Source organism: Chaetodon auriga, chromosome 8 (assembly GCF_051107435.1).
Source record: "Chaetodon auriga isolate fChaAug3 chromosome 8, fChaAug3.hap1, whole genome shotgun sequence".
Classification (NCBI taxonomy): Eukaryota; Metazoa; Chordata; class Actinopteri; order Chaetodontiformes; family Chaetodontidae; genus Chaetodon; species Chaetodon auriga.
In genome coordinates this window covers 21,045,847-21,064,808 of record NC_135081.1, presented here as the reverse complement: position 1 = coordinate 21,064,808, position 18,962 = coordinate 21,045,847, and the positions used below count along the sequence as shown (strand labels likewise).

The 18,962-nt window shown below is 43.8% G+C and overlaps 3 protein-coding genes across 3 annotated transcripts; 2 read left to right on the top strand and 1 right to left on the bottom strand.

Moving 5' to 3' along the window:
* The first annotated feature begins 491 nt into the window (after positions 1 to 491).
* Positions 492 to 1,433, top strand: LOC143324097 (uncharacterized). The gene is made up of 3 exons (XM_076736306.1): positions 492 to 536; positions 726 to 812; positions 903 to 1,433. The coding sequence occupies exons 1-3, from the start codon at positions 492 to 494 to the stop codon at positions 1,431 to 1,433; spliced, it is 663 nt and encodes a 220-aa protein (XP_076592421.1).
* A 4,709-nt stretch (positions 1,434 to 6,142) lies between these two features.
* On the top strand, positions 6,143 to 7,095 carry LOC143324132 (uncharacterized). Its single transcript, XM_076736351.1, has 3 exons — positions 6,143 to 6,187; positions 6,377 to 6,463; positions 6,565 to 7,095. Exons 1-3 carry the CDS (start codon positions 6,143 to 6,145, stop codon positions 7,093 to 7,095), a joined length of 663 nt encoding a protein of 220 aa, XP_076592466.1.
* A 1,534-nt stretch (positions 7,096 to 8,629) lies between these two features.
* Positions 8,630 to 18,857, bottom strand: notchl (notch receptor, like). The gene is made up of 11 exons (XM_076736353.1): positions 18,343 to 18,857; positions 17,066 to 17,210; positions 16,310 to 16,642; positions 15,143 to 15,363; positions 14,374 to 14,698; positions 13,200 to 13,375; positions 12,284 to 12,345; positions 11,761 to 11,884; positions 10,814 to 10,911; positions 10,316 to 10,647; positions 8,630 to 9,848 (listed from the first exon to the last, which is right to left on the bottom strand). The coding sequence occupies exons 1-11, from the start codon at positions 18,392 to 18,394 to the stop codon at positions 9,338 to 9,340; spliced, it is 2,379 nt and encodes a 792-aa protein (XP_076592468.1). The 5' UTR covers positions 18,395 to 18,857; the 3' UTR covers positions 8,630 to 9,337.
* Positions 18,858 to 18,962: the final 105 nt, after the last annotated feature.

Genomic DNA, 18,962 nt, shown 5'->3' with positions numbered 1-18,962 from the left:
CGCGTGGCGATCGTACTTGGCTGGGCAGCTGCACGTGCCTGCATAATCCTCAAGGGTATTCAGACGTATCGTTTAGTCTGCATTCGTAAAAATGTGTTAAAATAAATAAATAAGAAGAAGCTGAAGCAGAAAAAACGCATATATTTTAATTTCTAACCTTATTTGAATGTTTGAATTATCCTTTCCCACTGATATGGCCAATTCTTAACTTTCAAACTGGAGCAGACTCTGTAGAAACTCCAGACAGAAAATGTCACAACAAAGTAGGCGTTCACTTGTAATACTGAATATTTTACAGACATTAACCACTCGAAATGAGTTTAGTAGTTTGAGATTGCAGTAAAAAATGGATTCAGCTCGTGTCTGTGGTGGGCGGAGCCTGAAGTGACGCCCACCTGCGGCTCAAAAACCCTCCGTGAGGGCTGAGCGGTCACATTCAGCTCTGACTGAGAGACGGACAGTGACCGCTGGTTTGTTCTTGGAATACAATCATGAAACTGCTTCAGGATTCAGAGGACGCAAAGGCCAGAAGAAAGGTACTTGTATCATTTATTACATTACGTTATGTTAATTACATGCATTACAGATGTATTTGTAACCCATCACAGGGTCTGTTAACTGTGTGTTCTCTCCTGAGATTCACATTACTCCATATTTATTTATTAAAAATCGCGACCTGGTCTCATTTCATTCATTAATTTTATTTTCTCGTTTCTGGTTCGCAGAGTCTCAAACCTCAGGTGGAGAGACGCCGGAGAGAGCGAATGAACCGCAGCCTGGAGAGCCTGAAGACTCTTTTGTTACAGCGACAGGTAAAGGCCACATAGCTCAGGTGGACAGTTCGGTTAGAGCTTTCAGTTTGAGCTGAGAAAGTGTTTACTAACTTTTTGTTTCTGTCATAGGAAGGGACTGAGCGCAGAGTGGAGAAAGCTGAGATACTTGAGCACACCGTCCTCTTCCTCCAGACCACTGCCACAGGAGACCAGACGAGCGCTGAAGGTGGCGGTGGAAGCAAGAAACACTCCTTCCAGGACGGGTTCTCCACCTGCCTGCAGAGAGCTGCTCAGTTCCTGGGACCTGAAGGGAAAGGCATGTGGCTTGGAGCAAGGCTGGATGCATCTTTTGCTGCTCGCTGCTCCCGTTCAGACTCTGATTCTGCTGGAGTCCGAAGGAGAACTGAAGCTCTTTCCTCCTCCAGCTCTCTGCTTGTCCGAAAATCCTCCAGGTCCATTCTTCAGTTGCTGATACGCAGGTCCGGGCGCACCTTGTGCAGGCCTGCGTTCACTGTGGCTGGTTGTGTTCAGAACGGTTTACTGTCACATCGCTCTTCCACAACTCCTCAGCAGCCTCCCAAAGTGGCGAGTCGATGCAGCAAACAGAGTCCGTCCCAGAGCCAACCGGTCAGCCAGTCACCGTGGAGGCCCTGGCCTTGAGCACCACGCAGTGATTTCAAAAACTGAACTTTTAATGATTACAACTAACTGATATTTACTGGTGCCAAGACACCTGAAAGAGCATTTCATTGTCGTCCTTTCAACAGCGGCCTCTGGTCTTCTGATAACTCAAAACCACATTCTCATTCATGCTATTTAACGGCATCCTCAAAGCCTGTAAATAATGTAAAAATGTCATTTGTACACGTGCTGTATGTGTGATCTGGTCGACTCACTCCGCTTGTTTAACGGTTTTGAATGAGCGCAGTCAGTGGGGCAGCCATCTATTCTGCAGACAGCCACAGGGACACTCCGGGACAGACGTGAGCTGGATCATGTGGCCGAGGCCGAGCTGTCCGGCTGGGACTGCAGCTGTGCTGGAGAGCGAGTTTAGAGGTGAGTATGACGGAGCCGATCAGTTCCTGTCCTCCTTCATACGCTGCTAAAACCCCTCTGCTGTAGCTGCTGACATGACTCCAGAGTGTGATACTGAAGCGGATAATGACTGAGTGTCCATCCATCACATTTCCAGGTGAGGGACCTCAGGGTTCGAGGCAGGGAGAGCCCCTCACATTCACCTGCGTGCCATGATGTCTGCTGGCATCGCTGACATCTGCGGCTCTGTGTACAACTTGTGTTCTCTTTGCATTTTTTATGTCTTGTTTATTTTGCACACTAATTTATTCTGGATGTCTCCCTATGGTGAGCAGTATTCTTTTTTATAAGAAAAATAAAAACATTTCTGAAAATGAAAACGCAAGGTGTCACGTTGTTTTTTGTTTAAAATTAGAAACAAGCCAAAGGCCTTTTGTCTGCACTGACAGCTCTTTTTAGTTTTGACTTGGAGGTGTGAAACATGGCGTCCTGCAGAGCTACATCCTCCAGGTGTGAAGTCTGGCCGTTAGGCCGTGAGTTCAGCAGCAGTTCTCACCTCAGAGACATCAGAGGTCGTCCTGCTCACACATTAGTCACTAAGGCCATTTTAGATTAAACTAAGAAAAAACCGTTAATACAGCCTGGAACAGATGAACAGCAAAACGTGTTAAAATGAATTCAATTAAATCATAAAATAATCCAGATGTAGTTGCAGCACACAGTCCTGACACAGTGTGTGCTTCCTTCCATCTACTCTGTTCTCAAAGAAGTCTGACTGAACTTGTTCTGCTCCTCAAAACACATTCTTGTCATATCATTTCTTAAACATTTACAGCCAGTTATTCGAACACATTGGCAGTGTAACTGCAGAGCCAAACCTCCGAGTTAACTTCTTTGTCAGACTCTTAACCTGACAGGATGAAGACGAAGGAGCTGGAAATCCTCTCAGCTCATGGCCACGTTTGTTTTCATTGTAATTAGTATTCATTTTGTCCCCGCATCGCCCCCAGCTGCTCACAGGACGCTGGTTTTCTGCGCGTGTCCGGTGTCACTTCACAGGGAACCAAACGTGTCTTAACACCTCCCGCAGCGCTTTGAAGCTCAGTCACACCCAGAGGACGTTCAATCAGAGTGATGTGCGCATGAGCATTGACCACTGCTGTATGTTCAGTGATATCATGGTCTATCACTGGGTCCTGCACATGAATGGAGTTATTTTGAGAAATCAAGAAAGCAGTCATGTTTGTTTCTGGAGGAATTTGTCGACTTGTTTTGGCTGAAATTAAATGTTGACATAAATCCAAACTCTAGAGGTGGATTCGCTCGTCCATAAAAGACAATTCTATCATTTAAGTGTATGATATTTTTAATCTAATTTATTGGCCACCATCTTCAGTTCCTACAGTCCATCTTTTTTACAACCTTTACGGAATGACACCGAGCTAATGAAAGACAGCATGGGAGACTCTTTTCTGCCTCTTTCTCATGGGAAACAGAGAACCAAGCGTCCGTTTGCACCTTTATTATGTGTTAGAATTAGAACATCATTAAAAGAAGTGCGTGGAGGACCGCGAGCTTTCTACTTCCCACACACTTGTGAACACAAATTGCTGCTGTTTTTAGTCCTCCATCAAGTTCATTTTAAAGCATTTAATTGTCGCTCAGGTGTTAAATGCTCGCTGAGTAAATTCTTAGTTTGAAACCCAGCAGGACTGCGCTGCTGGCTTCAGGTGGGACTTTCAGTGAAGATAACAGATTCTATTGGTTTCTGGTCGTTTATCATTGGATTATTAAATTATCTTTGTGACTTTTCTCCGTGATATTCACCATGTTTGGATCATGTCTTTAGAAATGAATGCGCGTGCCAAAAATAAAGAATAAAAAAAAAAATAAAAAAAAATATAAGGGGCTGTGCAGCAATAAATCAGGAGGATGCAAACGTCCCTCTCAGACAACGATTAATTGTCTGCATATCTGACGAAAAACTGATGAAAAAGTGTTCCTCACGTGTATAAATACAATACAAACTCTTGAAATCAGTCACAAACTGTGTTTGGTAACGAATTCATTGAATTATTAAACATTTTCCGTGTGGCGCGTGTTTGCATCAGGTGTGAGGTGGTCGCGTGTCGCTGGAGCTGCTGCAAGTCTCAAAGAGTTGAGTGAAACTCAAAGTTGAAAGGGTCAAAGAACAAAGAGACGAGCTTTGTGAAGGAACTGCAGTCTAGTTACTGTACTGTTACTGTAACTGTACAAGACCCTCAAAAGTCGAATTATTCAGTATTTCATAATCAGTATTAAAATGTAATGATGTCTAATACATATCAGCCACATGTCACTGATCTTTTCCATTTTCTTTACTACAGAGTGAGTACTTTAGGTAATTTACATACATTTTTCTTGTTATAATTCTGTACTTTTACTTCAGTAGTATCGAATGACTTTTAGTTGTAATGGAGTATTTTTACACTGTTGTATTGGCATTTTGTAATGGACTTGTTCCACCACGGCCAAACGGACAGATGTTCATGAAGAGAAGGTGTCATAATACTGCAGGGAGAAGGAGACAAGTGGTCACGTGTTCACCAAACCTAATGACAAAATACATATATCGTAATTAATTGACCACTCGTTAATGCGCATTTGGCGTCTGACACAACGTGCAGACAAATGCTGAATAAGTGTGACAGTGGGAGAATGTCCCTCAGCTCTTTCTCATCATGGGAACGTGGAGCAGGAGGCTTCATCCGCACTTTATTACCTGTTAAAACCGATACTTCCTTTATAAAGTGTGCTTGGAGGAGAGGTGCGTCTCAGGTTCCCACACGCACGTGTGGAGTACAAAATTATCTTTACAGGGCGTGACAAGGGTCAAAAATGTTTTGTCATTTGTTTCAGTGCTGTAACCAAACAGATTCGTTGGAGGAGTCGCGCGTAAAAGGAGGAACTTTACGCGTGAAAGTCTTGAGGGAAAGACGTGGTTCTCCCTTCAGAACTACAGTATGATTGGACAAAATGTGATGTGATACTTTAAAATCGATGGTACAGAAAGTTCTTGCGCGATAATCTGACAACAGATGACACAACGATTTGATTCAATTTGTTAACTGAGTGTGAGAGATCGTCGACACCTACAAAGTTTCAGTCCTTTTGTTAAATGTGGGAATAACTCCATCAACTGCTTCTCATGGGAAAAGTTGCGCATGCAGCTCTGCTCACACTTTATTACCTGTTAGATTCGATACATCATTACAGGCGTGTTTGGGGGAGAAGTGACTTTCGGGTTCCCACGCGCTGCTTCTTCGAATGTCATCATGAAATGTGGCGCCGTTTGGTTTTAATTTCATTATTTCACAGGTGTTTGTATTTTTACGCGCGACACAGAGATGCTATTTTCTGCAGACTCCACAGATTGTTTGTTCACGAAGAAGTATATTTAGATTAATATAAGAAATATTCATCACTGAATTGCTGTTTTCGACTTCGTTTAACATCAAAGAGGCAAAACTTTACCGAGTTGCACATAAAAAGTAGATTTTACGCACGCCGTGACGGTTTCCCTTGTTGCAGAATTTACCGAATTTCTCAGTCATTAGTGAGTGACTGAATAAACGTTCATTCACAGTTTTATCGATTTTATTGGAATTTCTCGTCTCCACATTCCCTCTTTTTTTGTGGCACTGTCGCCCTGAGGCCACGTCTCCTTTCACCGTCCATAATAATGGAGTGAGAAGTCACCCACAGTCATTTGTCTGAGCTTCACGCTGTTTCGGCGGATGTTTGTTTCTCTTACATATGCAAATAAGCGTCACGCGACTTGGTAACACCTTTCAGAGGCGCGTGGCGATCGTACTTGGCTGGGCAGCTGCACGTGCCTGCATAATCCTCAAGGGTCTTCAGACGTATCGTTTAGTCTGCATTCGTCAAAATGTGTTAAAATTAATAAATAAGAAGAAGCTGAAGCAGAAAATCAAAAACGCATATATTTTAATTTCTAACCTTATTTAAATGTTTGAATTATCCTTTCCCACTGATATGGCCAATTCTTAACTTTCAAACTGGAGCAGACTCTGTAGAAACTGCAGACAGAAAAAGTCACAACAAAGTAGGCGTTCACTTGTAATACTGAATATTTTACAGACATTAACCACTCGAAATGAGTTTAGGAGTTTAAGACTGCAGTAAAAAAATGGATTCAGCTCGTGTCTGTGGTGGGCGGAGCCTGAAGTGACGCCCACCTGCGGCTCAAAAACCCTCAGTGAAGGCTGAGCGGTCACATTCAGCTCTGACTGAGAGACGGACAGTGACCGCTGGTTTGTTCTTGGAATACAATCATGAAACTGCTTCAGGATTCAGAGGACGCAAAGGCCAGAAGAAAGGTACTGGTATCATTTATTACATTACATTATACTAATTACATACATTACAGATGTATTTGTAGCCCATCACAGGGTCTGTTAACTGTGTGTTCTCTTCTGAGATTCACATTACTCCATATTTATTTATTAAAAATCGCGACCTGGTCTCATTTCATTCATTAATTTTATTTTCTCGTTTCTGGTTCGCAGAGTCTCAAACCTCAGGTGGAGAGACGCCGGAGAGAGCGAATCAACCGCAGTCTGGAGAGCCTGAAGACTCTTTTGCTACAGCGACAGGTAAAGGCCACATAGCTCAGGTGGACAGTTCGGCCTCCAAGATTGAAGGCCTCTCAGTTAGAGCTGAGAAAGTGTTTACTAACTTTTTGTTTCTGTCATAGGAAGGGAGTGAGCGCAGAGTGGAGAAAGCTGAGATACTTGAGCACACCGTCCTCTTCCTCCAGACCACTGCCACAGGAGACCAGACGAGCGCTGAAGGTGGCGGTGGAAGCCAGAAACACTCCTTCCAGGACGGGTTCTCCACCTGCCTGCAGAGAGCTGCTCAGTTCCTGGGACCTGAAGGGAAAGGCATGTGGCTTGCAGCAGGGCTGGAAGCATCTTTTGCTGCTCGCTGCTCCCGTTCAGACTCTGATTCTGCTGGAGTCCGAAGGAGAACTGAAGCTCTTTCCTCCTCCAGCTCTCTGCTTCTCCGAAAGTCCTCCAGGTCCATTCTTCAGTTGCTGATACGCAGGTCCGGGCGCACCTTGTGCAGGCCTGCGTTCACTGTGGCTGGTTGTGTTCAGAACCGCGGAGAGTCACGTCACTCTTCCACAACTCCTCAGCAGCCCCACAAAGTGTCGAGTCGATCGAGCAAACAGAGCCCGTCCCAGAGCCAACCGGTCAGCCAGTTTCTGTGGAGGCCCTGGCCCTGATCACCACGCTGAAAATGAACTTTTAAACGAAAATGCTGATTAATATTCACAAAAGTTGTAAATTAGACTTTGTATTAGGACATTAGTAGAGCAATGTATTGAACACGGGCCTCCTGCTCTCTGTAAAGTCTGATTAATTTGTACATATTGTAAATTTTAACACGATCAAACCACGTGCTGCTACAGTCTCTACAGGCCAACTCGTATTACGTGTGTCATTTCTGATGTATTTTTGCACCTTAATTTATTTTTGTGTCATTTGTAAATAAACAAAAGGAAAAATTACTTAACAATCCTGGTGTGGTCATTCTTTGTTTGCTGGCACGTGTCTTGAGGCGCATAAGTGTGCCCTGCCATTCACGTGTGGATGAGCGGCACCATGCGGCGACATTTCACACAATGGGACAAACCTAATGCTCACTTCAAGAAGTGTAACACACCTACAGGAGGCCAGAACACACAGAAAAATTAAGTACATACTTGCATTTTTATATAATGATTTTATATCAAAGAATTACAGTTCAGTTTGAACTAACTAAAGAAAGCTGATGAGTTGAATCCGTGCGTAAAAGGTGCCGTTCTCATGCGTAATGTCATATCTTTCTGCCTTGACATTGATACCGAGTGACGAAATGTTTAACCCATTCAAAGAGAGATTAAATGTTAGACAAGAATCGCTGTTATGTCAAAAGTTACTACTTACTCCATAAAGAATGTGCTATTTTTGCGTGCGTAAAGCTGTTCTGAGGCTGCACTCTGTCCGATTATTTAATTGCATCATCGTAAAGACCTGTTCAAGCCATATTCCAGTTTTCTCAGTCTGGTCATCATTTGCATCTCAAAGGTCTGCGAATTCGTGTGGGAACGTGGGAAGTATCTCTGTGCCATCCCTTCAAATGATGTATCACTTTTAACAGGTCGTAAAGCTGTAAATGCAGCGCCATTTCCCCCTTTCCCACGAGAAACATTTTGAGGTCTCACCGTCTCTTTATTTGAAGAGTGGCGTGTGTAATTCAAAGAAAATTATAGTCATAGACTGGATTTCACCCAGGCTAGAAAGTGCACGACAGCTGGGAATGCCTTTTTTTTTTTTTTTTTTTTTTTTCCTAAATCGCTTAGTTACCTTTAATTCAACTCAAACAGCGTTGCAAAGACTGATGGCATTGCTGTGATGAGATTACTGTTTTCTTTCAACCGAATCCGAAGATTTCAAATATGCTAAATGCAGAAAACCCTTTGCTCCACTGGCGCGCTGAGGAGTGTTTCAGGCACACGCTAGCTCTGTATTTATGACCTCACTCAGTTTGTGTAAATTTGAGCTCAGTTTAAGTGACTGGCACAGACGACACGTTTCCTATTAATATTATGTCGAAACATCATCATGACTTTCTGCAATGTCAAATCGGGGAAGAATCACAATCTTCCTGAAACACATGAAAATTGCCAAACATCATCTGTAACACTATTTATTTACATATTTCCTTATCATTCTTTACAATTTATTGATTTGTCATGATTATGAGGTATTCTGGTAGTATGTGTAATTGATTTAAAAGATGAAAAAAATAAATTGCAGAAGAACTTGAAAATAAAAAAATCCATATTTACACAAAAAGTCACTTTATTGGATGCATCAGCAGGACCCTGCAACCATGCATGTCTTTTTTTTTGGATAATTTCTCGTCGATTGTTTCTGCAATAATCAGAAAACTACAACAACATGAATATATTACAGTATCTGACAACAAGATCCATGAGATGTTGCAGTTTGACGGTGATATTCGCCACATGTGTGACTGGTCCTCATCTCAGTTACATGTGACTGTGCAATGTCACAGACGATTTGAAGGAACAATATATCTCTCCATAAAAATATAATACTAATAATAATTTAGGCAAAGCTGAGTGAAAACTGGGGAGGTGATTTGGGAAGGAACAAGTGCTGCTGTGTATGAATTTGACAGGAATGTGACAAACAAATAATCTAAGAAGCAAATCTGTCAGGCGACACCCACCAGATGCAAACTGGGTAACAATAAAGGTCCCAAAATTACAGTAAATCGAGGCTGGACCCCTTCCAGCTTTGTGCCTTCTGAAAGCCTTCTGCTTTGCACTGGGCTTAACGACAAAATACACCTAAATCGAACTAAAACTCAGTGCTTCTCTGTCAGTACAGCTTCATAGAAAATCATTATCTTACTCAGCTAAAAGGAACGACAGCTGAATTTTTTTTTTCTGTTCTCTACAGGGCTGTTTGTGTGGAGTCAGTCGTGTTGTTTGACCTCTCACCTCTGGATTTCTGCTCTGAATTTGTTGAACTCACTGCTGCTTGTTCTGCTCTACTGGGACTGTCACCATTTATGACTGGCTGGCGATCTGATTGGGTGGCAACATCTGTGGGAGGTGAGACAACCACTCTTTCTATGGGCTCATTGGCTGTTCTGTCTGTCACAATGATATAATTGGGCTCTGGCTGGTGGGCACTGGAGCGACGCTGCAATGCATGCTGGGTGCAGGAAAAGGAACGCTGTCGAGGGGCAGGCTGGGGTGACAGGAAGTGAGGTGTCGCAGCTCTGGGGGCTTCCTGGTGCCTGTCACGATCCTCGTCTTCTGAGGTCACCTCCTGTAAGGTGCTGATTGGCCGAGGCGAGCGGCCCATGATTCTTGGAGGGACCAGCGCTGTTGCTGACTGGTTGAGCTGTGGTCGCCAGTTCTGAGGGGAGGGGTACTGCACTCGGCTCATCGACCAATCACTGTCAAGAAAAGAAAGTCATCACTATATTGTACTGCAACACAGAGACAGAGGTTTGCAGAAAAGTGCTTTTTTTCACATTTGCCCCGTAAAATACAAATCTGACGGCTTTCTCTCAGATGAAAAAGGTAAAAATAAAGGCAGCATCACCAGACTGACAGTTTTGTTCTACCAGCACTTTAAAATCCACAGATATTCAATCTATTATCAATTTATCCTCACATGCACCTCAGAAATCTTCCCAGGTGAGAAGGTGGAACTGGAGGGAATTTGGCATTTCTGCTTGAAAAGAATTACTGATCACTGATTAGCAAATAGCTGCATATTATTTTACTGTTGATGGACTTATTAATCATTTGACTAATCATTTCAGCTCTAACTGCAGCTCTCTCACTGGTGGCATCATCAGTGAGGCACATAAAGATTAACACTGTTGGCTGCGTGTGCATTAATTTACTGAAACCTTACTTTTGTGGAGGTGGGGTCATATCTCGATGCCCTATCATCCCAGAGAAGGAGGCGCTTCTTCCGGGCAGGCCTTGTGATCCGACCCACGGCGAGTACATCAGAGTGCGCTCCTCCCACAGCATGTCATTGGCTGAGTCGGTGGGAACGGGCCCCCTCTGAATCTGGTGGGCCAGGAGGAGCTCCAGGACCTGGTGGTGCATGCCCTCTCTGGCCACGTCGATGGGACGGCGTCCTCTGCGATCGTGCAGCTCAAGGTTGGCGCCGTGAAGGAGGAGGAGTCTGGCTGTGTCATAACAGCCATGGAGAGCGGAGAGGAAGAGCGCTGTCTCGCCCTACAGGGGAAATAATCATAAATACAACATACTTCTGTGATTCTGATGGATATCTATTTGAATTTGCCCCATCACCCAGAAACTCTTACATAATAATACACCAGACTAAACATGGATAATAATATATAGAATAATACAATATTACAGTTCATCAGTCAGAACTGACCTTGTTGTCTTGCAGGTCCACAGCAGCCCCATAACGAATGAGGGTCCTTGTAAGGGAGAGGTGGTTTACTGAGCATGCCCAGTGCAGGGCTGATCTCCCTGAGAGAGACAGTGTGAGTGGAGGGGAGGTGAGGGGGAAGAAGGGAGGGAGTAAGTCAGCCAATGAACAACCATTACACAACAGAGTCGAGCCCAGGTGGTGAAGAGAAGGAGAATGGAAGGATGGGGTGAAGTGTTTCAGCCGAGGTGAGAAAGAGAAGGGACAGAAAGACGGACAAAATGAGGCAGACAGAAGGACAGAAAGACCAAGAGACGGCAAATGCAAGGAGAGGGATGAGCAGCAAAGTTAATCTGTCCGTCAACCCAAGTTTGAGCACATTAACTTTGTTCTGAGTCAGAGGAGGGCAGCAGGGGAGCTGGAGGAGGAGGAGGAGGAGGTGGAAGCCATGGAGCGATGAGCACAGGTCGGGAGAGGAGGGACACAGGAGAAGGATGTGAGAGAGACGGGGTAAGTTACACCAGTTACTCAGCCCCTCAGTGTGCACGTGTCTCAAGAGCTTTGGAGTTTTGGACCAGTCATGCGTGCGATCCAGATAGAACACGTGAAATGTTTACAAAATCAGCCATTTTTAACCAATTCACACACAGGAGGATACAGCAGATTCACTCAGACCTCGCAGGAAAATGGTTGGCTCTTACAGTGAACGAGGCACTGATGAAACTGTATTTGCACATAATTCATTTAGATTTTAACCTGCTTTATTTCACTATGAACTGTAATTGAAATAAAAATATCTACAAACTGTAGTATTCATATTGCTCTTACTTCAAAAAAGGTTAAAATAGACACCAAGAATTCCATGCAAATACTATCTGACTTAAGTTTGGGGCTGAGTGAGACATTCAGGTACCAAACTAATATTAGCAACCATGACAGGCCTGCATTACCAGTATGATCAGTATTGTTGACGGGCACTCCTGCTCGCAGAAGCTCCAAGACCACTCTGTCCAGTCCGCTTCGCACCGCTCGGATCAGAACCACAGACCCATCCGGACCACACCACTCTGCCGACTGCCAACACAACCAAGCCAGGATGCATTTATAATACAGGAATACACATAATAGAGACTTCATATCCAACCAAGAGTCCAAAAAAACTGGAAGGCTGAGTAAAGCATAAATAAGACAGAATGTGATCATTTGCACAAAGACAATATATTTAACGTATGCACTCATCAGCTTCACTGCTTTTTGTAAATATCTGCTTATTGTGAATTTGATGCAGCAACATGTTTGAAACAAGTTGGGACAGGAGCAACTAAAGACTGGGAACGATGTGGAATGCTCCAAAAACACCTGTTTGGAACATTGCACAGGTAAACAGGTTGATTGGAGAATAAACAAATGGAACCCCTCAAAGCATGGATAAAACAAAGTGAACACTGTCAGACACAGAAACAAAGGACCGACCTGCTGAGGAGGACTGAGCAGAGGAGGAGGCATGGCATTTCTCTCCCATCCTCTAGGTGGAGCTGGAGGGAGAACAAAAATCATTTCAGGGGGATCTCCAACTGGCAAGAGTTCAGGGCTCTGATACCACAAATTCCCTAAATGGAAGAATGGATTTTTTGCCTTTATTGGACAGTCAACAGTGAAGAAGCAGACAGACTTTACAATGACATGAAACAAATTCTGGGGAGGATTGAACCAGAGACCTTTGCCATCATTGCCTAAAAATCTTTTAGATACCCAAACAATTAAGCTATTATCAAAAAAAAAAAAAAAAAAAATAGCTGATTGATTAGTTAAAGAATTGCTGTGGCTCTATTGAAGTCCAGCATACAAATAATAATAAAACTAAGAAGCCTTATTCACATTGCACTTTTCACACCAGTGAAACCACTTAATAACTTATAAGCAATAAAACAATAATAATAAACAAGAATGCACCACAAAGGAGCGGGTATGGACCACATCCTGCTGTGCCCTTATCCCACATGAGTATAAGCACAGCTCTCTAAGATGTGAGCCTCTCCGGTTCCTTTAATTAGCTGAAGAAGCTGTTTTTGGCAGCCGACTGTCTGGTCTCAGCTCACAAACAAAGTAAGACCGAGGAGTGTTGACTAAATGCCTTCAGTCCTGTATGAGCACAAGACAGCAATGAACCTAACAGCGGTAACCTTCGAAGGCTGCACCAACACTCATAGAACCTGGAGTTACAGTATGCAAGTAATGTTCAGGCCTACTCTTTTTGAAGGAGTGACAGCCAATGGGGAAGCTCCAACACACTTTGCAACAGTCCAGTCAAAAACACAAGAAAGTTTGGGAGCTAGGAATAAGTGACTGAGTGAGTGAGTGAATGAATGAATGGATGAATGGACCTTACGTTGGATCGCTCTGCGGGGCTGCGAGGATCCAGGCCGGTAGTGTTTCTGCTCCTGGCTCCTGTGGTCACAGATGGAGGCGTCCTCTTGTCGCCTTGAGCATCTCGCGCTGATGTCTTCCATTGAACTCTGGGTAAAGTCTGTGTCACTTCCTATATCCTGGTCCCTTTTGAGAGGCCTGAAAACCCAAAGCACAGTTTAGACACAGCACTTTAAGAAGCAGTTTTCACATGCTCACACTTCATTACGTCTTGTACTTTAGCTGTTTTGTGAATAAACTGAACTGAAACTGAAACACTGTCTTCATTTGCCACCCGAGAGAATACAGGATACAGTTTTGCTATATAAGTGTATGCTTTCCTAAAATGCAAACAAGCCTGGGCTGGTGGCTTTTGAGGAAATGGGCCAAGACCCTGGAACATAGCAGGGATTAGAGATATTATTGTTTCACAGCCCTGCGTGGCCCAGAAACACATTGTGTTTGACAGGGTGTGACAGTATATAGTAATGACACTATAGAGAGACAGGAAACTGGTTAATTAAGGCTGGAACTATCAGTGATATTCATTATGGCCTTGTCATGTCCACATACACTAATATCCATTACATCTGTGCAACTTATCTTGTGTAATACATACAATATATCCATACATATATTTCATATTTTGCTCCTGTACGATTCAAAATCCACCAGAAAACTGAGCCATTCTTCACAAGACAATATATTTAGTTTTACTTGTTCTTTTTTCTACTTTTCCATTTTTTTCTTGCAACTGTTGCGAAATGATGGAATAATAATAATACTTTGTTTCAGCATCAGTGTTCATCATGTCTTGCAAATTAACATTAAATCATAGCAGTAATGAACTAAAAGTAAGGGAGGAGGTTCACATCATTTGGACTGATATGAAAAATTAATTAGTGGTTTGTTTCCTCCCTTCAGTCGCCAGTGATCAGTTGTTGTGAATACACAATATGTATACTGTGTGTGGGTGTTTAAAAATAATGACAGGATAAATGTAATATCTAACTGACTGACAGGATGCAGTGAAATTCAGCCTTTTCAATAAGGACACAGGATGAACTCTCTCTTGTTTTACACCCTGTTTGTCTGCGTGACATCATTCCACCAGCAGACAAAACATCCTCTCATGTCCTTCACACGTCTCCTCTCACCGCATCCGAATGGCATCCTCCCCCAGCGGTTCCCTCCTCCTCTTCTTCTCTGCTTCCTTCGCTTTCTTCTTTTTCCTCAAGCTGATCTTCTCTTTCTCTCGGCTGGATCGGACCCTCTGCTCTTGGTGGGCAGCATGCGGCGCCAAGGCCTTGGATTTGGGGTCACTGTCTGTGACTGTGGACCGGTGTCTCACCCTGGTACCTCCCTCCCTCTCCGCCCGCTGCCGCCTCACCCTCCTCACCACCAACAGCACCACCAGGGCCAGCACCAGCAGCAGGCCAATCGCTACAGCGATCACGGCCCACAGCCATGCAGGGGTCGTCTCTTTGAGGGGAAGAACAGAGAATCAATTTTACTAACTTTACTTTACTTCTTTACTAACACTTCAGGCCACCTGGAGAAAGTAAATCCAATATTCACTTTCTTTTTACCTCCGTTTTGGTCTCCACCAGCTCTTGAGGGAAAGAGCTGTAAATATCCTCTAGTAAGCTGCTAACTGTATCTGTCTGCTGTTTGGTACTGGTTACTAGTAATGGGCAGAAACAGAAGTTTTTCCCCTGACTTTAACCCAAAAACCCCCCGAAACATGGTTTTATGCTGAGCTCTGCCTTTGACAGATTAAATGTTTGACTCAGTAAAACTGAAACCTGCTGCACTGACCAACAACTCATGTCCACACTGGAAATGGAAAGGTGTTTTATAGTGTTTTCTTTGGATGAAATTCAACACTGGACGTGTGTGTGAGAGAGACCGGACATGCACGCTTACCTTTGTCTTCCTTTATCACAGTTTCCTCCTCTCTGCTTCCTATTTCCTCTCGGACGCCTCTAATGCTGATGATGGCCGTCAGCTCCGGGAGGGTGGGGAACGAGGCAGGCCTCAGCAGCATGACGGCACGAAGGAAACTGGCTGCCTCGGTGGCGTAGGAGAAACAGGTAGAGGGCAGACGGGAGCATGGCCTGTTGTCCACTTGGAGGAAAAGGACGGAGCTAGGAAAGAGGGGGAGGAGGAAACATTAGTCATTACTGAGACCTGTTCCAACATGCAGGTTTGTCAGGGTAAGTTTGCTTAATACAGAAGCTTCTCTATCATTTGCTGAAAGTTACACCCTGTTACAAAACTCAAAATCAACAAAACTCACCTCTGAGACAAGCATTTTACTCACATGGATATCAATATTCATACTACATGGAGTTCCCCAAGGTTCTGCACTTGGCCCACCTCTATTTTGTCTTACATAAATTAGGTGTTAATGCACATGGTAACCAATACTCTGTAATGTTGTTATTTTCTAATCCTGGATGGAGTCTATGGACACTGTGGACAATAGATGTCACCTGTAATACATATTCTAGGTACTTTTTTAATGGACTGATTTTACACAGCAGAGTTTGTTAACAGGTTTTGGGGAGTACTGCTTCATATGTAAAAAAAAAGTTGCATAGCCGCTACTAGCATAGCACACCTAAATGTCCACCTGAACTGTCTGCAGGTTTCTGATAATGAAGACAAGATGTGCAATGCTAATTGCTAAAACTTTTAAGTAATATGTTGAAAATTGCAGCTGAGTTGTTTTATTCATAAAGCCAGAAACTTCCATCACGGTTCATCTTGAAGTCATTTGCTCAGATCACACATGTACAGTATCTGCTGTCTTTTCCTAATGCACAGACTGGGATGCCAAACGAAGCCTTCATGCTTTCTGCTGCAGTCACGTGCACTGCAAAAGGAATTTAAACAGATAAATAAGTCTATCTAAATTCCACAGTAAATGACTCCATAATTAATTGTCTCTTTACTTAGTCCTTATTTTTGTATTATTATCTGTCTTTAGTCTTATTTATTGCCTGGTTGTTTTTTCTGCACTTTTTTATGCTGCCATCTTGGCCTGGTCTCCTTTGTAAAAGAGGCTTCCCGCCTCTCCTCAGTACCTACCCATCTGAGTCAGCCGGTGATGCCTGAGTCAGCAGGTTGGCAAGCTGCTGAGGGTCAAAGTCAAACAACTTCCTGTTAGTGGCGAGGGGGGCGGAGTCTCTCAGTTTGAGTGGCGACTGGAGGAGAACGCTGAGCGCCCAGAGCAGGGAGCTGTTGGACAAGGTGCCACGTTGCAGAGGGCTTTTAGTGTGAAGGACCAAGGTGCCTTTAGCCCACATGGGGCTCTGGTGTGTGAAGCAGTCGCTGCCGTCCCATCCACAGGGGGCGCTGTCACATCCCTGCTCGCAGTGGGAGTTGGCGTAGTGATCACGGCAGTACTGGATGTGGCCCGGACTGAGAGCCACGATGAATGGATGAATGGAGATAAACAAAGAGACAGAATATGAGATTTGACAAAATAATCTCAACTCAAGGACTCCTTACTAGCTTTCTGTTTGTCCAGAGCTTTTGATCAAGACAGTAAGATATGTTATTTAACAGTGAAACTACTTTTTCCAACATTAAGAATGAACTTTCATCCTCAGAGAAGTCAGATGACAGTTTACTCTGAGGCTGTTTGGGTTTCTTGGTCCAGTATTGATACAAACAAGGAAAAAGGGATTAAAAGAATATAATGGAAGGAAACTGCACACAACAATTCACTGGCAAGAATAACCCAATGAAAACACGAAATGCTCTAATTCACAACACTCATTATTAAGCTGGAAATGTTTTTTTGGTTCTGTGACAATGAAAATGAGGACAAAAGCGTTTTACTTGCAGTGGCCCCTGTCCTTCAGGCAGTCGAAGCCGTCTCTGAGACACTCGGGCTCCATGCACTCTCTGTCGCATGATCCGTCTCCAAACTTGTCCTTACAGTTTCTCTTGACTGGACACTGGCCCCACGGATCACCAGACACCGCTGTGGACACAAACGCTGATCAGTGGCAGCATATGAACAGTGGCCAGTTTGTGTGGTTAAATGTGATAATGGTGTATTTCTGGATGGATTTAAACAGTCTACTGTGAATGTCGTGTCCATGAATGACTCATATACATGTATGTTTTGTCCATTTGAAGTGTGCTGACTTATATCAAAGACATCATGTCCACCTTCACGTTTGCACTCTTGGACAATAAATTTGATCTTTTTCATTCAAAACGTGAGTTATTGTATCAGGTCTTGCTCTTTCACTTCACCACGCAAACTGTTTTCGCTAAGTGTTTTATCACAGCAGCAGCAGCAGCAGCAGCTCACCCACATATTCAAGCCGCTCATTGTTCCACAGCATTAGCAGCTATTCATAACAAAGCAGGTCAGACCACGAAAGGTGGGCCCTGATACGGGCCGTTAAAGGGAACAGGAAACGTGGCCGACATAAACAGGAAGTTTCCAGGAGAAGCGAATAGCAACAGGAAATGGAGTGGGCCGGGCCTTGATAAAGGTCGAAGGTCGTCACCGTGCCAATGAGGAATGTGATGGAGTCGGACAATGGGCTTGGCAGGTGTGTGTGACCAAAAAATCATGGCAGAAAAAAAAAGCATGAACAATAGAGCTGAAATTAGACATAACGGTTCCAACACTTTTGTTTCACTTGATCAGCTAAGAGCTTTCCTGTACAGGAGGATGAAAATATAAGCCTTTATATTCATGTAAATATAAAAGTAAGGAATATAAATATTTAAACCGTGAGAATGAGGACATGAAGGTGTTAATATAAATGAAGCAAAATGTAAATCCACAACTACTCTGGCTAAAAACTAAAACAGGAACTAAAACAATGTCTATTTTAAAATGTTTTAAAATAAAACACATGGAGAAAAGATATTTTCCTACATTTTTTAATCGATTTCGTATCGTATCTTCAGTCTGAAAAATAGTGATAATTTAAAGCAGCTCAGAGTTGATGCTACTTTTTCCAGACGGGTTTTCAGAGTAAATTTCTACAGCTTACCGTTACAGGACGCAGTTTTACTTCGCTTTGAACAGGTGACCTGTTTCATGTACGTATGAAAGGAAGATGAATCCGTTGAGAATAAGGCGGCTAACTCACCTTGGCATGTCCAGCTCAGTCCCAGCAGCAGGAGCGTCCTCAGCGACAACATCTTCAGGTTGTTCGGGACACCAGCTGAGGGGCCTTTTCTCCTCTGCTCAGAGGGACCAGCAGTCCAGTCCAGATGTTTGTTAACCGGCCTCTGATCTCCAGCAGCCCAGCTGTGCCTCACAGTGTTCTACGCTGCTGTAAAGCTCTGTGGTGCCGCTTTTAGTCCCGCTGTTCACAATGAACAGTTAACTCTGAGCGAAGTGGCCCAGTTCCATCACCGCCAACACCTTCCAGTACCGCCACCCAGCCCACTTTGTTCACTCGCTCGCTTTTTTTTTTCAGAGGCCCTGCGGATATCTGGACAACTTCCTGCCACTGTGTGGAGAAGAATAGGAGGGTGATGACGGTATGTGCATGTGTGCGACCGTATTTGCAGCTCTCACTGTGTCCCACAGTTTGGGGTAAGTGAGCTGTTAGAAGAGCCGTTATTTGAACATTTAAAAAGCTACAGGGTGCGAGGGGCTGGTTTGAATTTGACCTTTACAAGCAAGCGTCGCAAAGCACGCACAAACACGCACTCTGTCCTGCCCTTAATACAACTTCTTGACTTTTCACACAAGCAAACATTC